The sequence below is a fragment of the Camellia sinensis genome, chromosome 10 (assembly GCF_055761805.1).
Source record: "Camellia sinensis isolate YWXY chromosome 10, ASM5576180v1, whole genome shotgun sequence".
NCBI lineage: Eukaryota > Viridiplantae > Streptophyta > Magnoliopsida > Ericales > Theaceae > Camellia > Camellia sinensis.
Window position 1 is genome coordinate 29,988,283 of NC_138970.1, and position 21,874 is coordinate 30,010,156.

General features: G+C 41.5%; 1 protein-coding gene and 1 non-coding gene across 2 annotated transcripts; one reads left to right on the forward strand and one right to left on the reverse strand.

Annotated features, from left to right (window-relative positions):
- Positions 1 to 3,291: 3,291 nt before the first annotated feature.
- LOC114279041 (uncharacterized) lies at positions 3,292 to 5,893 on the forward strand. The gene is made up of 5 exons (XM_028221206.2): positions 3,292 to 3,840; positions 4,057 to 4,133; positions 4,277 to 4,313; positions 4,785 to 4,869; positions 5,070 to 5,893. Exons 1-5 carry the CDS (start codon positions 3,519 to 3,521, stop codon positions 5,494 to 5,496), a joined length of 948 nt encoding a protein of 315 aa, XP_028077007.2. The 5' UTR covers positions 3,292 to 3,518; the 3' UTR covers positions 5,497 to 5,893.
- A 13,732-nt stretch (positions 5,894 to 19,625) lies between these two features.
- On the reverse strand, positions 19,626 to 19,699 carry TRNAI-AAU (transfer RNA isoleucine (anticodon AAU)). Its single transcript has one exon. It is a non-coding gene; the product is annotated as a tRNA-Ile (tRNA).
- Between the last annotated feature and the right edge of the window lie 2,175 nt (positions 19,700 to 21,874).

Genomic DNA, 21,874 nt, shown 5'->3' on the forward strand with positions numbered 1-21,874 from the left:
ATTTCAGCATAGTTAGGATCATGCATTTGATTTCTAACATAGCTTATGTTTTGGCACGGAGTACTAGGTAAGCTTTTTATGCTTTAGCATCCTTGTATGTGCGTGAGTGACTGCCATGATAGCATGCTTTACCATGAGGCTAATTGCTTATGTGATATAACTGCCTGAATACCTGTGGGTGAAGGTTAGGTTATTTGAATTGGAACAATTCATCAATTGTGAGTTTTAAGCCCACTAGATAGTGGCAAATCACCTTGTTTTCTAAGCCCACCTGAGGGTGGCAAATCCACATTTTAACCTACTTGCGAGTATCAAATCGTTTTTAAATAAACAAACATGAAATGTTTCGTTCCAATTCAGGCAATCCAGTCTATACTTGTATGCTGTGCGCATCACATAGTAAATCTAGGCTAATAACCGGAGTAAGAACGCATAATGTTTTCAAACTAGATATCATGGTTAGTAGAGGTCGATCTTTGATCGGGCGAGCGGGGGTGCTCACGAAGTGACCTTCCCCAATCGTACCCAAGTTCCCGAGCCGAGGCAACTTTGGTGATAACGGACACCTGGCCTTAGGCAACGAGTCAGGGTTTCCTAAATTCCTCAAAAATAAAATATTTAGGTGGCGACTCTGTACCTAGTAAAGCAGTCCATGTCTGACACTTCTTTCAAAAAATCTGTTTTCAAAAACGATTTGCCGGATTTGGACTCTTTGATGATTCATCGGTCTTGCATTGCACTCTGCGAGATTAGATACAGGACCGTGACATTGAGTTCTGAACTGTAGTGAGCCCAAATGAACAAAACGGAGTATTTCCCCCCGGGACGTTCGGGGACGTCTACAGTCCATCCTCTGACCCACACAATAGTTCGGTTGTTCAGTCAAGTACGAAGGTCCGTGCTAGATTTAGGTCAACCCATTTGTTCGGCATAAATTCCCCTCGCATGTTAGATATCCATGCAATTATCTAAGGTAAAAAAAAAAAAGAAAAAAAGTCCAATTGGGGGTTGACCATTAAAGTTTTAGAGACAAACTTTTAAAACAAATTACTTTTTAAGAACCAAATATTTTAATTGTCAAAAGTATAATTGTTATATTTTTAATGACTAAACTAGACATTTAATGATGAATTACTATTCTTTTGGGGTTAAAATTTGTCTTAAAAAGTAAATTTGTTTTATACCATATTATTTTTTCTCTAAAAATGTATTTATTAGCGACATTTTTAAATTGTTGCTAAAAGCTAATTTTTTGACTTTTCAAGACCACTTTTTAGTGCCAGCCCTCATGACGACAATAATTGGTATTCAAATATTTTTTGTAATAAAATTTTCATTTTTGGGAACAAAAAAAATTAGTACCTAAAACTCTTATATTTATTGATTGCGAGGTTAGGTGCTGAAGTAAATCTTTTCAGGCCACCCTCAATTTTAATCTCAAATCCATTGTGTGTTTTAATATATAAATCCTGAAAAATGACATTGAATTTGCTAGCCTTATCATGAATAATCTTCTGGTTATTAAATTTGCTAGACCATAAAACAAATTTTTGGTCCACATTCAATTTTGCTGACAAATGCGAATGTGTTTGTGAAAGATTCCAAAAAAGCCTTCAAGAGGCTGCTCTTTTTAATTAAGATCTATTGACGTTGATGGAATTTTAAATGGGAAATTTTCTTTTTTTCAACATGCATGCTGGGACTGCGTGGTCCCAAGACTTGTCTTGCCAAGTGAAGCAACAAAAAAATAATAACAAAGATTAAGTTTAAACTTGGTTGGACTTAATAAACAAAATGTATTGAAATTGTTAGCAGGTATAAAGTCAATGAAGTAGGACCTTAGTCCATATTTTTCAATTGTTTGAACGGGAATTCTCAATACTTTATAAAGTTTTTGCCTTATGATGAAACACTTATATATGTATGTATTAAAAAAAATTATTGGGGTTGTTTGTTAACATTTTCAGTTTTTACACTTACATATGTATGTATAAAAATTTTTTTTGGGTCATTTGTTAACGTTTTCAATTACCAATTTTTTGTTTACAAAATACAAGAAACAAGAAACAAGTTTTCATTTATTTTTGCAAAAGTAAAAACAAAAAACTTGTTTTTGTTGTATAAAAAATACTTTGAAAACAAATAAAAATAAAAATAGAGAAACATGTTTAATGAGTTGTCAGAGTTGGTGGCTGATGGTGAGGGCTAGATAGATGTGGTGATCAGCGGTGGTGTGTGGCCAGAGGTGGCTGCTAGAGTTAGTGGTCGGATGTTGTTGGACCTCACAAAGATGACTAGCCGGCAATCGAAGAGGTTGGCCAAAATTCGCCGGTTGGTGGTGGGTGGTGGCTGGAGATGATGGGTAAGAGGAGAAAGTAACACCGTTTTTGTGTTTAAAAAAGTTTTAAAATTAATTTTATTTTTTTGAAAATGAAAATAAGATAGCAAATATTTTTTTTTTAAATTTTAATTTTAAAAATAAAAAACAGAATACTAAAACGTTAACAAACGATCCTCAACAACACCCATTTTGAATTAATTCATGTTTAGGCGAAATTACTGAAGACCCATCATGTGTTTAGAATGATCAAAATAGTCCAATAGTCTAATAATTTTGTTAGCACTGATTGGTGTATATCTAACAAGTAAAAAACAAAGGTCATGAGAGTCTATATACTATTTTGAGTAAATTACAAATACATGAGATTTGTTTAAAATATAGATTGTTTCCGTAGTTTAAAAAATTACAAATATCTCATTGTTAGATGTTTTTATTTAACAAAATTAACTAAAAAAATGAAAATTTTAATTGTTCTCATATACAATAATAAATTACATGAGTTAGTAATTAAAATAAATTTCTGATATCATTAAAAACTATCAATTAACTTAATGATTTATTAATAGAAGAAGCCATTTCTTATAAAATTACAAACTTCATAAGGTGGGATATAATTTCTAAAACTACAGGAAACAAAGCCGAGATGTGTTTGTAATTTTACTCTAATATTTCTCTTGGACACAAATTGTCATAAATTTTTTGTTACCATTTTGTTTCACCACTTATGTAAATATTAATTTTTTATTTAAAAATAATCATTAATTTTTTTTTGAAATTAATCATTAAAAAAATCCTGCAATAATATAAAAGAGTGAAAAAAAAAAAAAATCACTAATATATAACACATCTTGCTGAATGCATACATGTATTGCATGCGTATACAGATATACAGTTCACATGTATACAAATCTTGCTCAATAATTGTTTATACAATCTTCTAGAGGGAGAGAGAGAGAAAGAGTCTTCCTTTTCATTTGTCAAAGTCTAGGGTTTCAGTTCCAATTTCTTGTATATAAAACAGTTACTCATTTTTTCCAAACCAAACTCCATGGAATTCTCAAGCTAAGGTTGGTTTTTCTCGTCTTCTCCAAGAATAATCTTTTGTCATGTCATGGGATGTGAGCGAAGAAGAAAAAGGCGAGAAAGAAAGATAATATATAGGTTATATAGTTCATGAATGATTGAAGAGCTACCCACAAAACCCTCATCCGCAATACTAATCCTCAGTTATAGTGTTAATATATCAAAGATGGTGGGAGGTGGTAGCATCCAATGTTCGAAGATAAGCCCGTCAGACCAGAACAACGATGGGAATAGTAGTGATGAGGACAATCCGAAAGATGGAAGAAGCTCGAGCAACAGCACGGTTGAAGAGAACGAGAAGAAGTCATCAGTGCCAGTGAGGCCTTATGTCCGATCCAAGATGCCAAGACTACGGTGGACACCTGATCTCCATCTTCGCTTTGTTCATGCCGTGGAGAGACTTGGTGGACATGATAGTGAGTTCATAAAAACTAGCTAATTAATTAAATTTGTCTAGGCCTAGCTTGCTCAATTTCATCCATGGTTGTCAATAATTGTAACTATACAGTCATATATCGGTTGATATTAGACAATAACAACTAATCCCAATAAGTATATGTATTCTCATCTACTTTGGATCGGTTAATGGGCGTATATGATTCATCTATTGTTTTTAACTTCTTGTGGTGCAGGAGCAACACCAAAATTGGTTCTTCAACTGATGAACATGAAAGGACTTCACATTGGTCAGGTCAAGAGTCATTTACAGGTGATTTGATTAACAAGATCCATGGATTACCTTTTGATTTCTTCATGTGTCTCCTATCATTGTTCAATTCAGTGTATATAAATTTTTTTTTTTTTTTTTTTTTCTTTCTTTTTACTTTTTTTTTTTTATATTTATTTTCATAGATGTATAGAAGCAAGAAAAATGATGACCCTGGACAAGGTATGCCACTCTCTCTCTCTCTCTCTCTCTCTCTCTCTCTGTGTGGTGATAATTGAAAATTTTGGTTACCTGTCGTAATACACTCTTAACTATTGGATTAAATATTTTTAGATTGTTTTACGACTGGATTCTCTCATGAAGCTAAGAACATATTGGGATAGATAAAGTTGGGATCAAAAGATCCTTAACTATATCTAGGATACATGCAGCTCTCCATCCCACACACTAAGTAATTACTAGGCACAGATTCGGAGGTACCCCCAAAGGAGGGTCAAGGGTTTCATGAGATCCGAACTCATGACCTACTTTGTAATTAGGCATTTATCACTATTCAATTTGTCACTCGACTAATCCCCCCAAAGGCTAATTTTTCTTTCATTTTCACTATAAAAAAATAGAGTTTTTTTTTAATTTTTTTATTTATTTTATGTTTGTTGAAATCTGATGCATCCAAGTGCCTGTCCATGACAGTAATAGCAGATCACAGGAATAGCTTCAACCTGAGTCAACTTCCTATGCTCCAAGGATTTAACAAAAAGCATCACTCTAATTTCAGGTATACTTAATAGTTTCAAAATTTCGATAGTAAAGATATGTGCACAAAGTTCATATACATATATTACATAAATAATATGTGATCTAAATACGAGTCACATTAATTTTTTTTTCTGTGAATGAATTTGGTGTAGCATTGTTGTACAAGTTTTCCAATTTCAGTGAATCTAATCTCACACTAAAATTTCTCTTTTCTTCAAGATATGGAGATGCTTCTTGGAGTGGTCATGACAAATGGATACGTCTTATAGGGCTAAGCAGAAACGATAATGGTAGACCGGGATTTTATGGTACATTTGCTGAGAGGATCTTTGGAAATAGCCACAACAGTTTGGTCAATAGCAATCTGCATATGAATATTACATTTCCCTCCTCCAATGAACAATCTATAAGGAGAAACAATGAACTAAAACAAGAATTCCCTCATTTTTTGAACCCAGAAATGAGACTTCAAGAGCAGACATCTGTGAAGAGGAAGGCTTCAGATTGTGACCTCGATTTGAATCTGTCACTCCGGCAAACATTTAGGAACGATGAAAGCCAGAAGGGTATGGAGGATGATGAAGAGGGCAGTAATTTAACCTTGTCTTTGTATTCATCAACATGTTCTTCAAAGCTTGAAGGTTGAGAAAAGGTGAGATTAAGGAGGAGAATGAGAGAATGGCAAGTACCCTGGATATGACTATATGAATGAGACAATTCTAAGTGAGATCTTGAGGTACTTGTCTTAGAGAATTCTTTGGTTTAGTAGTTAAAATAGGCTTTTTTAAGTTTGAGATTGTGGATTTGAACTTGATGGTAGTTATTTTGTGCAAATTATGCCAATGATTAGATTTGTACTTAATTTGCACACCACCAAACAAAAATTGGCATATTTGTAATGAAAATGTCATGGATCATGAAATTATATCCTGCAAAGTGATGTATAGTATAGATTTAAAGTTGATAGAATGTGAGTCATGTTTAAAATGATTGTAGCCTTTAGATGTATTTTTTTGGATAATTTTCTAGATAATTTTTCTGAATTTGTAGTATTGTTGTATTTTTAAATGAAAATGGCGGCTTGCCCAAGAATAAAATGTTGTTATTAGGATTATGATTGCAGGACTTTGAGTTACAAAAATAATTTTTTATAAATAATTGTAAGATTGCGTATGTCTTGTTCTCTTTAAATTCTATTTTAATAAAAATCTTATACACTAAGACAATTATTTTATTTTATTTTATTTTATTTGGGTGGGGTTTTTGTACCACCATTACCAAACCAGGTAACATGCACCACTTATCCTAATTTTGTTGTTGCTTTGATCCTTTTGTTTTTGCAAGAGTTATGATGCTTCGTTAAAATATGTACTTGTATATATGATGTCTCTTATTTCTAGGTTTTCAGTCTTTGGCTGCGGAGATGAGATGATCTATGTGGTGTTGTGAAAGTTGATAAAAAATTAATTTTTTGATTTTTTTTGATTTTTTTAATAAAATATTAGTTTTTTTTTAATAACTTTTTGAGATTTTTTTTTTGTGTAAAAAAATTAAAAAGTTAAGAAGTTATTTTTTGAAGTTGTTCCCAAAACACCCATGTATATATATATATATATATATTGTATCATCTAAGCATGTGAGCACTTTTTTAGGCATGTCTAATAATGGTAGGTGCCATTCCTAATTTACAATGACTTTTGCATTGACTTGTGCTTAATGTTTCAAACCGGCTAGGCACCATCTTGAAGGGGCCTATATGGAGTCTAGATTCTTACCTTCACATTATATAATAGGGAAACGATAATGGTACGTAACTCAAATTTTGTGATTTAAAAATGACTCAAATGATCAAAACGACGTCGTTTTGAGTACAGAATAATATAAAAATGGCCAAAACGACGTCGTTTTGACCATTTGAGCCACTTTTAAACCACAAAATTTGAGCTACGAGACATTTTATGCACCTCTGTCTCTAGATTAAAATTTTAGTTTTTCCTTTCCCATTTGGATAATAGTTTTGTTTGTCTGGCTCTTTGTGTAGTTCTGGTGTAATGTATGGTGTTATTCTTGGTACCAATCTAACTAATTAGAATTAGAAAGTTATGTTACAATGATGTTTATTATTGTCTTTCCTCTGTTGATATAATATCATATGTACTATATATATTATTTTTATCAATAAATTTTCCTTTTTTTGTTGATAAAAAAAAATTATATATATGTACGGGAAATAAATATTCCGGCGAGCTCGTACTCCTTTCTTCCAAGCTTCCTGTCTGTCCGATCGACCTGCGAACACAACGGCGGTGAGCTATCCGGCGGTGTGTGGTCGAAAAACCCCTCCGACGGTAAAGTTAGCACATACTCAGGGATAGAGAGAGAGGAGAGAGTTGAATGTCTAAGTGTATCTCACTAAATGATCATCTGTCCAGCATGAGGGGCGCAGACACGCTTATATACCTTCTGCGCCATAAATCTACTCCCATTAGTCTCTCAACACGTGGTGCTGTTATCCCATCTGTCAGCACAAATCCAGCAATCACCACCAAACCAAACTATCAGGATATCTTGGCGGCGCCCGGCAGATCGGCAGAATCACCTTGGCCTCACACGGTCGTGCTGCGCCGCATGCCCGAATACTCACTAGCCGAGCTCTATACCGATCGAGCTCAGTTGCATTCCGGCAGAGCCGAGGGCGCGAGCCTTCCTGCTGAGCTAAAGGTGCGAGCCTTCCTGCCGAGCAATGCAAGTAGCACGGTTCCCACCTGTGCAAATTCAAATAGCTTGGTCTTGGGCTTTAGCCGAGCAACCCCATCTCCGTGCAAGCCCAAAGCTATCCTGGCCCAAATGCGCTTGGCTTTCAACTTGCCCGGCCCTTACCATGGCCCATTTCCAGCTCATAAAATCTCCCTCTCAATTGCCCCTTAATTCCGTCTGCAAAAACGTGATCAGGATTACATGGTCTGACCGAGGTAGACCCTTCCTCGGTCTGTTGTTTGCAAGATGTCAACCGCACTAATTCCAGTGCTCGGTTCCTCGATTTTCTCGGCCAACGTCTCATCTCGCCTTCCTGTCTATTCAACTCTGATGCCGCCATTAATTGGGACATGTGTCGCTCGTTTGTTGGCCTCGAGCAGCCAACCATCACGTCCCTTCACATTCAAAATTTTTGGCGGTCTCTTACTTCTATTTATACGTCTCTTCCCTTTCACTTTTCGTTCTTACTGACTCTCCTTCATTCTTGTCAATCCAGAGCTCCAATGCCCTCACCAGCTCCCACTCTTGCCCTTCTTCTACGTTCGTGCCTGAAGGATCTGCATTCGCCTTTACTGGGAAGCTCTTCGAATCTTTTTGTGGTTGTTTCATTTGATATTTCTTGTTTTAGGGTACTAAAACCATAGATTTTAGGGTATAGCTCCCCAAAACTCTCCCCTGCCCCTTGTTCTCCTTGCTGTTCTTTAGCTTCATTGATGAACACATGAAGATCTTGGGCGGACCGGGCTCCAGGTCTTCTTTTGATCCTAAAAAATGTTAAGACCGAGCAAATTACAAGTTTTCCAAAACCTTAGTAGAAATCGAGGTAGGCAGAGGACTTGGCCGCTCGACCGGGCTGACATCTGGTTCGCTTGAGCGACCGAGCTCCTTGGTTTGCCTTCACGACCGAGGTGGTTTGGCACTCTTCCTGACCGAGCTAAAGTCAAGCTCATTTTGCGCGACCGCGCTTCCATGTACAATTACTCTCATTTTCCTGCAGAGTCCAAGGGGATCACTGACCAATACCGAGGCTCTCAAAGACCGAGCAGCCATCAAACACCAGTCTGTGCTAAACCACCTCAGCCGAGCTAAACCAGCTGGCTACACATGGGGCGCTACCGCTTCCTTGTCGACACTCCGGTTGCCTTGGCCGCATTCCGGGAAGAGTACGGTATCCCGACCGACGCTCATTTAGAGCTCGATGTTGAGGACACAACCCCATGGGGCAGATTAGACCAGTGTCCCTTCACCGTGCTGTCAATTATAGAAGGGGGCCTTCGCTTCCCAGTTAACTCGCTGATCTGCGAATTCTTGCGGCGCACCGGGCTAGCCCCAACCCAGGTCTCAACCAACACTTACAGAATAATCAACGGGATCCACGAACTGAACAACCAGCTAGGAACCAACCTAGGACTAGCCGAGATACTGTGCCAGTATACCCTCGGGCATACAGGCGTTGGCCTTGTCTACTATTTAAAAATCAGACCAGGCAAGGAGAAGATAGTGACCGGCATCCCAGACAAGGACTTGCACGACAATGACTTTTTCTGGGGTCTGGTAACTACGAAACAGCCGACATACCGGGCTGGTTTATCAGCAAGAATTTCGGTGAGACAGGTAAGCCGTGCTAACTGCTCGGTCAATTTATCTTTCTTCACTATTCTGTACTTGACATTTTTTTTTCTTTTCTTTGCAACAATTGAAGCCTTGCAAGCCCACTATCATTATCCCAACGAAGCAGCCATCAGAATCGTGCTCCGCTATCGCAACCGGGATTGCCGCGAGCTCTTCGGTTACAAACCGACATATAGATATTCTGCTCCACGCCGGAGTAAAGTCATAGACTTTCTTCACGCTCCATCTCCACCTCCCGATTCCACATTATCGGACGTGCCATTCATCCGGTTGACCGAGGCAGAAGAGATGGCCAAAAGAAGCCGCATCAAGCACCTTATCACTGCCACCTCCACCGAGATACCGAGCATCCTAACCCGCTCTCTTGTTGCCAAGCAATCCAGCGGGACCGTGGTTGCACTGGCGTCTCCCGCCGCCGGGCAAGCCAGCAAAGACAGTCGTCGGGCTGGTAAAAGGCCACGTGTAAACCCTTCCGCCGAGCTAGTTGCGGAGCTCAACACCGAGCAACCCCCCGTGATAACTGACCCAACTCCGCCGTGGAGGCCCCAACTCAAGCACCGGGGTAAAGAGATCCCAACGACAGCTTCTGTTAAAGGCGACAAGGAGCATCTGCTCACCTTTGACCTCACTAAAGCCTTGCTGCTACTGAGCGACGTGGTCGGCAGCGACCATGTACTGGACACCCGGCTGGTGAAATCCTCGGTCAAGTCTATGACTAGGGTAAGAACTTTGCACATTTTGCCAAAAAAATTTCCAAGTATTTACTCGATTTTCTTTATAATCGAACCTTCTTGTTGCAGGCCATCCAGAAACAACACTTGGTGTTGGAAAGGATCCATCAACTCCGGCAGAAGGCAACCGACTCTGCCAGCCAGGTCGAACACCTTCAAGCCGCACTGGGGCGATCCAAAACATCACTGCAGATGGCGAATTCTGACAATTCAAAGTTGCTCGGCCAGCTTGGTGTTGCTGAGCAAGAGAGGGATGCGCTCAAGACCGAGCTGGAGACGTTGAAGCAATCAAGAAAGGTGGAGCTGGAGGATGCAAACAATGTCGGCTTCAAGGATGCCGAGGAGAACTACACTAAGTAGTTCCATGCCACCCAAGACATCTTCTTCAAGGTGGGCTGGAAGGCTGCTTGTGAATAGCTCGGCCAAGGACTTGATACCGACGTGTTTGCCTCTCCTCCAGCTGCCTTCCTACCGACCTATCTTGTGCGCTATGCAAACGACGTCTTCAGCGTGTTGCATGCCGAGACCGAGGAAGAAGAAGCTGAAGACGTTGAGGAGAATGCGGAGGGTGACAACGGCCCAAATCAGGCCGGCCAAGAAAAGACCAGCACCCAGGAGACCACAACCGCGATTGACCTGGAGGTCGCGACCGGGGATGAATTCACAGACCTTTCCCCCCTAGCTTAGTTTTCTTTGTCTTTCTTTTTGTTTGAACATGTAACCGGGCTATCTGCCCCTCCTCTTGTAATTATTTTGCACATCAATGAAAAAGTTTAATTTTCATCAAGTGTTTGCACGGTCTTCAAGCTAAATAACTCCAGCCGGACAAAATATTTCGGCAAAACAAACCATCTTGTTTAACTTATTTAACCGGAAAAGACATCTCGGTTTGAATCATAAAGTTGAGTAAATCATCAACTCAATCAACCGGAGTAAAACATCTCGGTTGAAGTTTCACAAAAGTTGAATAAATCATCAACTTAGTCAACCGGATTAAAACATCTCGGTTGAAAACCTCAAAGTTGAGCAAATCATTAACTTAGTTAACCGGAATAAAACATCTCGGTTGACATTCACAAAAGTTTGAGTAAATCATCAACTTAATCAACCGGAATAAAACATCTCGGTTGAAATCTAAAAGTTGAGTAAATCATCAACTCAATTAACCGGAGTAAAACATCTCGGTTGAAAATCTCAAAGTTGAGCAAATCATCAACTTAGTCAACCGGAATAAAACATCTCGGTTGACATTCACAAAAGTTTGAGTAAATTATTAACTCAGTCAACCGGAATAAAACATCTCGGTTGAAATCTAAAAGTTGAGTAAATCATCAGCTCAATTAACCGGAGTAAAACATCTCGGTTGGAATCTCAAAGTAAAAAACAACAATCTGAATGCTAAAGCAAAGATGAGACACTTTTATTATATTGACAAAAAGAATATTACATTCTGAAGTGTGAGGCAAAATATTCCTTTGCACAAAAAGAACACAAAAGCTAAAAATAGTACAGTTTGAGGTTGGCTGCATTCCATGGCCGGGGTATTCCTCTTCCCTTCAAGTCCTCCAAGTGGTATGCCCCCTTGCCTGCCAGACCGATTATCTTGTAGGGTCTTTCCCAGTTTGCCCCTAGTTTGCCTTCACCTGGCACCAGGGTGTTGCCCATGACCTTCCTCAAAATCCAATTGCCTACTTTGAACGGTCTGGGGTGTACCGTTTTGTTATATTTTCTTGAAAGCTCTTGTTGGTAGGCGGCCACATGGATGAGTGCCTTTTCCCGGCGTTCTTCCACTAGGTCCAATTCCAAGGCAATGGCTTCTGCGTTCAGCTCGGGCTCAAAACTTTCACTGCGGAGGGTGGGCATATCGACTTCCAAAGGGATGACCGCCTCCATGCTATATGCCAAGGCAAAAGGAGTTTCCCTGGTGGATCGCCGCGGGGTCGTTCGGTATGCCCAAAGAACGCTTGGGAGTTCCTCGACCCATTTTCCCTTGGCATTCTCAAGCATTTTCTTCAACTTATCAAGAATGGTCTTGTTTGATGCTTCGGCTTGACCGTTAGACTGCGGGTAAGCCGGGGTAGAGTTGTAGAAATTAATCTTCAAGTCTTCACAAAATCCTCTGAATAGGTGGCCGTCAAATTGGGTGCCATTATTAGAGATCAGAATTTTGGGGACGCCAAACCGCGTTACCACATTCTGCCAGACAAACCGTTTGACTTCTTTCTCCATGATTGTTGCCAAAGGCTCAGTCTCAACCCATTTGGTGAAGTAGTCTGTAGCCGCGATGAAGAACTTCCAGCTGCCTGGTGCCGTTGGAAGTGGCCCCACTATATCTAGCCCCCACATCACAAAGGGCCAAGGGCTGGTGAGGGGAAGAAGTTCCCTGGCCGACTGGTGGATTTGGTGGACAAACTTCTGGCACTTCTCACATTTGCGAACATACTTCTGCGCGTCTGCTTACATGCACGGCCACCAATATCCTTGCGAGATAGCCCGGTAGGCTAGAGATCTGCCCCCCATGTGACTACCGCATATGCCTTCGTGAATTTCGTACAAAAAAGCTTCCACGCTACTTGGGTGTACGCACTTGAGATAGGGACCGGTGAAAGACTTCTTGTATAAAGCGCCAGATGGAGAGAGCCAAAACCGCTTTGACTTCACCCGGACTCTATGTGCTTTTTTTTTGTCGGTGGGAAGGGTCCGATCTTTGAGGAAGAGGATAATTGGGTCCATCCAGGAAGGACCTAGCTTGGTGCAGAGTACGTCTGTCTGCTCGGTTTCCTCAATGCTGGGTCTCAGAAGGAATTCAATCAGGAGAGGGCTAGGAGATGTGTTATCGACCATGGAAGCGAGGCCGGCTAATTCATCGGCTCGGCCATTTTCTTCACGGCCAATTTGTTGAACCCTTATTGCCTGGAATCGCTTGATGTGGTTTGTTACCAGAGCTTGGTACTTCGCCATTCTGTCGTCTTTAGCTTCGTAAACCCCGGAAACTTGGTTAACCACAAGTTGGGAATTACTATAAACCATTAGCTTGGATGCGTGCATCTGAAGCGCGCTCTTGAGCCCGGCCAAAAGCGTCTCGTACTCAGCCTCATTATTTGATGCAGGGAATCCAAGGGTGATAGAGTGTTCGATGGTCAGTCCGTCTGGCGAAATTAGAACTATGCCCTGCCCGGCACCGTGGCGGTTAGAAGCCCCATCTACGAAAAGTTTTCACATTTCGCCCACAAAGAGCTTTCAATATTCTGAGGGGTCCTGGGAGGCTTTGCAGGTGGATCGGCGCATGGTCGCTCAGCTGTACGGCGTCAGGTTCAATACTGATCGGTTCTATTTCCTCCTCTTCTGGCGATGCGGCACCGGACAGAGCAGGTTGGTCGGTAATACCCAACTCCGTCGTCGCATCGCCGGGCTGTAGCGTCGTACTAGCAGAAGGTTCTTCGGCGGGGTGCGCAAGTTCCGTGTCGCCAACATCGCCTTGCTGTGTTACTTCGGTTAAATCTGCACTCACCTCCTTGGCTGCCGCCGCAAGATCCACTGGGCAGACGGGATGAATCCCGGGTGAGAATTCTGCAACGAAATCGGCCAATGTCTAGGCCTTTATGGCAGTGCGTGGCTGGAACTTGATGCCAAACTATCCCAATTCGACCGCCCACTTGAGAATTCGACCGGAGAAGTCCGTCCGCTCGAACAAAGCTTTGAGGGAGAACTCGGTCAAAACAATGATTGTATGAGCATGGAAATAGTGTGCCAACTTCCTAGAGGCCATTATCAAGGCCAACGCAAGTTTTTCAGTGGCAAGTATCTCAACTCTGCCGGTAGCAAGGTTTTACTTACGTAGAAGATAGGGAGGTGCTTGATTCCTTCCGACCGGACAAGTACCGCACTAACTGCATGCTGAGAAACGGCCAGATAAAGGTAAAGTTCCTCGCCGGGCTTCGGTGTTACCAACAGTGGTGCAGAAGACAGATACTCCTTGAGCTCGGCCAAAGCCCGGTCACATTTTTCATCCCATGAGAACTTTGATTTCAAAGCTTGAAAGAAAGGGCGGCAGCGATCTAATGACCGGCTTATGAATCGGTTAAGCGCGGCGGCTATTCCGGCCAGATGCTGCACATCCTTAGCCGAGCTCGGCTGCTTTAATTCTTGTACGACTCTGATTTGTGTGGGGTCTGCCTCAATGCCTCGATTTGTAACTAGGAAGCCTAAGAATTTTTTGGATCCCACGCCAAAGGCACACTTGGACACATTCAGGCGTAGCTTGTGCCGTTTGAGAATGGTGAACGTCTCAGCCAAGTCAAACAAGTGGTCTGCTTGATGCCGGCTTTTGACCACCATATCATCAATATAAGCCTCCATTGTTTGGCCTAGTAGAGGAGCGAACATCTTGGTCACAATCCTTTGCAAAGTTGCCCCGGCGTTCTTCAAACCAAAAGGCATGACTCGGTAGCAGAAGAGTCCCATTGAAGTAGTGAAAGAGGTGATCTCACGGTCGGGACCATGCATGGCAATTTGATGATAGCCGCGGTAGGCATCCAAAAAACTGAGCCTGTTATGTTCGGCCGTTAGATCCACAAGCTGGTCTATTCTGGGCAGAGAAAAGCTGTCTTTAGGGCAAGCTCGGTTGACGGTCTTGTAGTCGACGCAAACTCGCCACTTCCCATTCTTCTTAGGTACAACGACCGTGTTTGAAATCCACCGAGGGTAGTGCACTTCCTGAATAGCTCGTGCCTCAAGTAAGTTCTTCACCTCTTCTGCAACTACCTCGGCATGGTGTAGCGCCGATCTCCTCGTTCTCTGAATGACCGGCTTTGCCTCGAGGAAAACATTGAGGTGATGGCGAATAAAACTCGGATTGATGCCGGGCATGTCGTAAGGCGACCATGCGAAGACTTCGATATTTGCCATAAAAAATTCCACCATCTCGGTCCTTTCTTGGGCGGTAAGGCTTGATCCGAGTAAGAAGAACTTGTTCGGGCTCTCCGTGTCAATCCGTACTTCCACTAACTCTTTAACGGCTTTGTCCTCAGCCTTGGTGCCCATGTCGTCAAGGACTCCCCGGTCTTCCGGTCCTTCAATCATTTGGACGAAGCCTTTGGCAACTCGGCTCCCGTTCACTGCCACGAAGCATTACTTCGACATGACCTGATCGCCCCAAACTTCCTCAATTGCCCCCATAGCCGAGGAAAATCGCATCACCTGATGGTAGGTCGACGCTACGGCTTGCATAGTGTGGAGCCATTCCTTTCCAAGGATCAGGTTATATGTAGACGACACTTGCAATACCCAGAACTCTACTTGTTTGACCACGGATCCCGCTTTGACCGACAGAATAATTTTTCCCAAAGGCCACTCTGGTTGCGAGTTGAAACCAACCAGTGGCGAAGTTGTCGGAGCCAAGTATGTATCTCGAAGTTTGAGCTGTTTGAACGTGTCGTAATGCATGATCTCGACCGAGCTTCCCTGGTCGATCAAGATGCCCTTGACTTTGAATTCCTTGACACGGAGTGTGACCACTAAGGCATCGTTGTGCGGTGTCTGAATGCGCTCTAAGTCCCTTGTAGAGAAACTGATCACGTCTTTCTCTTCGGTCTTCCCCCTCTTGATCGCGGGCTGGACCGACAAAACTTCCCTCGTGTGTTCTGCCTTCTCGATTATACCTCAGAGCTCGCATACACGTGCCGGCTCCACTATGCCGTGGATGACATTAACAACTTCTTGTGGGGGTGCCTCCAGGTCATCTGGTCCATGCGGGTCAACCGGGGCTTGATGTGCGGCCTTCACACCCCCATCAATGTAAAGGTCCAAGTGTCTGGCTGCGACTAGCTCCTCCAAGTGTTGCTTCAGAGGCAAACAGTCCTCTGTCCGGTGTCCGCGCTCCCGGTGGAATGTACAGTTGTACCACGGATTGAAGCCTTTTTGCGCATCACCTAGCTTAGCAGGAAACCAGACGTAATCCTCGTCATGGATTTCACTAAGTATGTGATAGATTGGAATCTTAAAGACCGTGGTGATGCCCGTCTGAGCTTTTAACCTTTTGTTTGCATCAACTACGTCGTCGCGGGGGTATTTATCTCGGTCATTCCGCCGACCCCTACCCCGGTTTCGACGATTTGAACCTCGGTCAGATTCCTCGACGCGATCATTTGAACAGTTGGTCTCCTGTCCGACCGCGTGCACCTTGCTAGCCTACTTCTTGTCTGTTGCTACTGGAGTTGCCTTCGCGGTAGATACTGCCGCATCATCTTCTACTCGGATGTGCTTGTTGATGCGCTGCATTAGTTGGCCCATGGATGTCGGCTGGTGCATGGTAAGCGAGTCCCGCAGTCTATGTCCGACCGGGAGACCACACTTATATTGTGTGATTGCCGGGTTGACTGGGCAATCCAAGATCTCATTGAAGGTTTCCCAGTATCTAGAGTTGTATGCCTTGAGTGTGTCGCTCGACTTTATCTTGACACTAAGAAGGTGGTCAACTTCCTTTGGCGTTCTGGTGTTGGTTTTGAAATGCATCACAAAGGCTTCCGCCAACTGCTGCCACCTTTCGATGCTCCCCTCCGGCAGCCTCTCAAACCATTTCAAGCCTAGCTCGCCCAAACTTGACGGGAAGATAAGGCACATAAGAGCGTCATTCCGCCTATGTCCGGCCATGACCTGTCGGAAGTGGCTTACATGCATTTATGGATCGGTCTTTCCATCGTAGAGCGTGAACTTTGGCTGGTGAAAGCCTGCGGGAAGCGGCGTTGTTTCTATCCCCAGGAAGAAGGGTGTGGCACTCAGTCTCGCTAGATCTGTGTCTAGAAGGAGGGGCACAGCTGGGCGGGATGGTGGCATTACGACTTCTTCACTGGCATGACCCCCGTAAGATAGCCGCTGGAGTGCCGGCACCCGCTAAGTCTCTCACCAGCGAGCCTGCTTCTTCAAGACTGCCCGCAAGTCCTCTGAGCAAGCGGAATAGGAATACCTCGACGTCGTCGCCGGACGTGAGGGCTGATATGTACTGTCTTGCGCGCTAGATCTCTTTTCCGGCACGTCGGATTCTCCAACCCTGTAGCTTCTGGTGATAGAAAGGGACGGAGTGTGCTGCTGGCCCTGATTGCCTGAACGGCGGCGTTCGGTGCACTCACTGTGGTCTCTCACTCCAGCTACATCCTTCCCTTTGACATGCCGCTTAAGATCCTCCATCTCCGTCGCCATTCTCCGGATGATGGCGTCTTGGTCCCTTAGCTTGTGTTCCAGACATCTGGCGTGTGATTCTCTCCGCCGCCGGTGACCGTCTAGACTCCGAGAATGACCAAAGCTTCTTCCGCGCTTATCCCGCGCGTCTCTTGAATGTCCTCCTGGAGAAGTCTCCAGGTCCACCATCGGAGGAATGGAGGGGTGTCCTCTCTGTCTGGCTGACTCCGGGGTAACTCCGTCGATGGCGGACAACAGAATCTCGTTATTGTTCGCCATGGACGGGGATCAGATGAGCTGGGAAGACAAGGTTTTGTCTATAAAGTTTCCACAGACGGCGCCAATTGTACGGGGAGCAAATATTCCAGCGAGCCCGTACTTCTTTCTTCTAAGCTCCCTGTCTGTCCGATCGACTTGCGAACACAACGACGGTGAGCTACCCGACGGTGTGTGGCCGGAAAACCCCTCCGACGGTCAAGTTAGCACACACTCAGGGATAAAGAGAGAGAGAAGAGAGTTGAATGTCTAAGTCTATCTTACCAAATGATCATCTGTCCAGCATGGGGGGCGCAGACACGCTTATATACCTTCTGCGCCCCAAATCTACTCCCATTAGTCTCTCGACACGTGGTGCTGCTATCCCATCTGTCAGCACAAATCCAGCAATCACCACCTAACCAAACTGTCAGGATATCTTGGCGGAGCCCGGCAGACCGGCGGAATCACCTCGGCCTCATACGGCCGTGCTGCGCCGTATGCCCGAATGCTCACTAGCCGAGCTCCATACCGACCGAGCTCAGTTGCATTATGACAGAGCCGAGCTCGAAATAGGTCACGCGGGTAAAACAAAGGCCTTCCTGCCGAGCAATGCAAGTAGCACGGTTCCCACCTGTGCAAGTTCAAATAGCTCGGTCTTGGGCTTTAGCCGAGCAGCCCTATCTCCGTGCAAGCCCAAAGCTATCCTGGCTCAAACGCGCTCGGCCTTTAACTTGCCCGGCTCTTACCATGGCCCATTTCCAGCTCATAAAATCTCCCTCTCAATATACACATATAATATGAATTGGTGCATGTACCAATCTAGTTATAGAATATGTTTTTAAGCATTAATGTTGGTTTGCATTAATTTTTTTTTCTTTTATTAATGCATATTTGCATACTCCTTGTACTCCTTTTTTTCATCAATAAAACCTTTTCTTTTTTTTTCTTTTTTTTATATAAAAAAAGCCCTACTAGTTATAATTATAGGGATGCCATCTTTCATTTTTCTTTAACAATTGGATAATATTTTTGAGAATTTTTTAGTTTTTCAATTTAGAAACAAACACAACCTAATAAAAGGAGGTAGGAAGGGTGAAGGGAAAGAAGATAAATAAAATGTTGTGGACTAATCGAGCTAGCCCTTAGATGTATTTTTGACTAATCTTATATTCTTTTTGATTCACGAATAAAAATTCTTCTTTGTTGATTAAAAAAAGAAAAGAAAAGAAAGAGTAGCCAGATGATCCTTTCGAAATCTATGATTAGAAGAAAGGATAACTTACGATAATAAAAAAGAGGGTTATTTCATTTTCATCCCTTGAATTGTCTCCATTTTTTCTATTTTATTCTTAAATTATTAATTTTATATATTTAATTTCTAAAATCTCTAATTTCAAATCTTGTAGTCCAATTAGAGATGTCCAAATCAATAACAGTCAAAACCTAATTTTATCTATCCACTATTTTAAAATGAGGGGTGAAAAAGAAAATGGATGTTTGGTTGTAGATAATAAACTTTTTTGGCTATTTTAGTCATAAAAGACAAAATAGGTTATTTTAACCACAACAAACAAATGAATTGTCTCCATTTTTTCTATTTTATTCTTAAATTATTAATTTTATATATTTAATTTCTAAAATCTGTAATTTCAAATCTTGTAGTCCAATTAGAGATGTCCAAATCAATAACAGTCAAAACCTAATTTTATCTATCCACTATTTTAAAATGAGGGGTGAAAAAGAAAATGGATGTTTGGTTGTAGATAATAAACTTTTTTGGCTATTTTAGTCATAAAAGACAAAATAGGTTATTTTAACCACAACAAACAAAACATCACATCCCGTCCATAATTATTACAATCTTCTCTCATAAAAAAAATTAAAAAAGCCAAAAAATCCTTTTCAAACCAAACTTTTTAGTCAAGGCTAAAATAGTTAAAATAGCCATAAAGTCAAAAAACTAATCCACTTTCCAAACGGAGGCTAAGTTCTCTAATATAGTTTAAAAAAAATTTGCATGTTTGATTTTATGATTTAGATTGTTCAAATTAAAAAATTACCTTTTACGTATTATATTAGGATTTTCCATTATTAATTTAGATGGATTATTTTCAATTAGACCATATGATCTGGAAAAAAATGAAAAGAAAAAAACTTTATGAATTAAATAGATGAAACTAATAATAATATAATATCATGATAAACTAAAAAAAATGGCAATTGGCCCATGCAGGTCTCGAACCTGCGACCTTCGCGTTATTAGCACGACGCTCTAACCAGCTGAGCTAATAGGCCATCTGCTAGAATTCTTCACTATTTGTTTACATATACTAAACAATGTAGTGGCTACTCCCGCAAATTTTTCATGAGCTGAACATGCATCAATGAAAAATGAGGCCAACGGTTTAGATTATAGATTTAAACCGAGATTTGAGGGGAAAAAGAAAAAAAAGAAAAAAAAAAAAATTGAGAGAGATGAGAAAAAAAAATTAGCTATGTTTTATTCATAATTTTTTTTTTATCTTCAAACTTATAATGTAAGGTCTCAGTGTCCCACATCGGGAATGAAGCAGGAGTTCCTAGGTTATAAAAGTAAAAATCTGGATCCTTACATAGCATTGAGGCGTTTTCTCGGGTGGTGAAATCCCCAGCAGAATTTTTCAGTTAAGCATGCTTAGGCTGGAGTAGTTTTGGGATGTGTGACCCACTAGAAAGAACAAATCCGTGCTGGCGTGGCCTAAAACGGATAATATCAATGACGTGTGAAGGGTTGGGGTGTTGCAAATAGTATCAAAGCCGTCTCTTCGGAGTACCGAGTGTGGGCCCTTGGCGTCTCTCGGTGCATGTGGGCGGGCTTATGAGCTGGCAGGCTACTTCACGAGGACGTGCAGCCTTAAGGGGGGTGAATTGTAGGGTCCCGATGTCCCACATCGAGAAGGGGGGTGGATTGTAGGGTCCTGGTGTCTCACATCGGGAATGGAGCGGGAGTTCTTGGGCTATAAAAGTAAAAACCTAGACTTACATAGCATCAATGCCTTTTCTCAGGTGGTGAGATCCCTAGCAAAACTCTCGAGTTAAACATGCTTAGGCTGGAGTAGTTTTAGGATGGGTGACCCACTAGGAAGAACAAATTCGTGCAGGCGTGACTCAAAACGGACAATATCAATGACGTGTGAAGAGTTGGGGCGTTACATATAATTCAAACTAAATTATGAATAAAACATAGCTAATTTTTTTATAATAATATTGTAACATGTTTTATTCATAATTTTCAAAAAATTTAAAAAATATTTACTACTTATTCGTAGGGCTGCAAATGAACCGAGCTGTTCATGAACAAGTTCGGCTGAGCCGAGCTCGAGCTCGAGCTCGAATATTAGGCTCGTTTACTAAACGAGCCGAGCTTGACTCGTTTATTTTATTTAAATTATATAATAAATATATTATTTATATATTAAATAATATAAATAATATTTTTTATTTAAATAATATAAATAATATTAAAAAAATTATCGAGCCGAGCCGAGTTTGAGTTTCATTAAAATTAACGAGCCAAGCTGAGCTCGAGCCCAGTTCCTTATCGAGCCGAACTCAAGCTCAATAAACAAGCTCGATAAGTAAATGAGTCGAGCTCGAACTCAGCAAAGCTCGGCTCGGCTCGATTTGTTTGCAGCCCTACTTATTCGTAATTGTTTCTTTTTGGACACCACTGTCTTGTTATTTACCCTTAAAAAATGCATATTAATTTTTTTTTAAATATTAAATTTTAAAAACAAAAACTCATTGAGATTTTTCCAGGCCTCATTTGGGATCAAATTATTTTAATAACTTTTTAATTTTTGACTAAAATATGATATATAAAAAATTAGCATGTTTAAGATAACTTTTTGACATTTTACTAAAAAAGTTCAAAAAGTAGAGAAATTTTTTTTTTTGACTTTTTCTATATAATTTATTAATTTTTTGACTTTTTTTTAATAACCTTTTAATTGTTTAAACTAGAATCAACACTTTCCAAGGCCTAGGCCTTGAGTAAAACAAGAATTCATATACAAAACTACAACATTTATAGATAACACCATTATACAACCTTACGGCCACTCATTATTTACTAGCTAGAATCAACATCAACATGGAAATACAAAACAAGATATATCTTAAATTAGGCCACTACAGTGCATCACCAGATGGGCATCTAGTCCTTGACCAATCAACAACCGTAGCCATAACGTGGCGAACTCTGATTGGCTGGGTTTTGATGGATCTTCATTGAAGAGCTCTCACAGTCTTGATCGGATTGATGAAGCGATTTCAACCCAGTATTGATCGTGCCATAAAAAATGGGAAAAGGAGAATTTTTCGACTCCATAAGCTCCAATTGCCCGAGCTTGACAGTGTCATAGGAACGCTTCCAGCAGAGAAAAAGGACAATAGATGCAAGAAAGAAGACGAACAAAATGACAAGAATGA

Bases quoted from the DNA above. Each gene is read 5' to 3' on its own strand.
- LOC114279041 (XM_028221206.2), top strand. From the start codon at position 3,519: ATGATTGAAGAGCTACCCACAAAACCCTCATCCGCAATACTAATCCTC. The intron at 3,841-4,056 runs GTGAGTTCATAA...CTTGTGGTGCAG, and splicing joins GAGACTTGGTGGACATGATA to GAGCAACACCAAAATTGGTT. The intron at 4,870-5,069 runs GTATACTTAATA...CTTTTCTTCAAG, and splicing joins AAGCATCACTCTAATTTCAG to ATATGGAGATGCTTCTTGGA.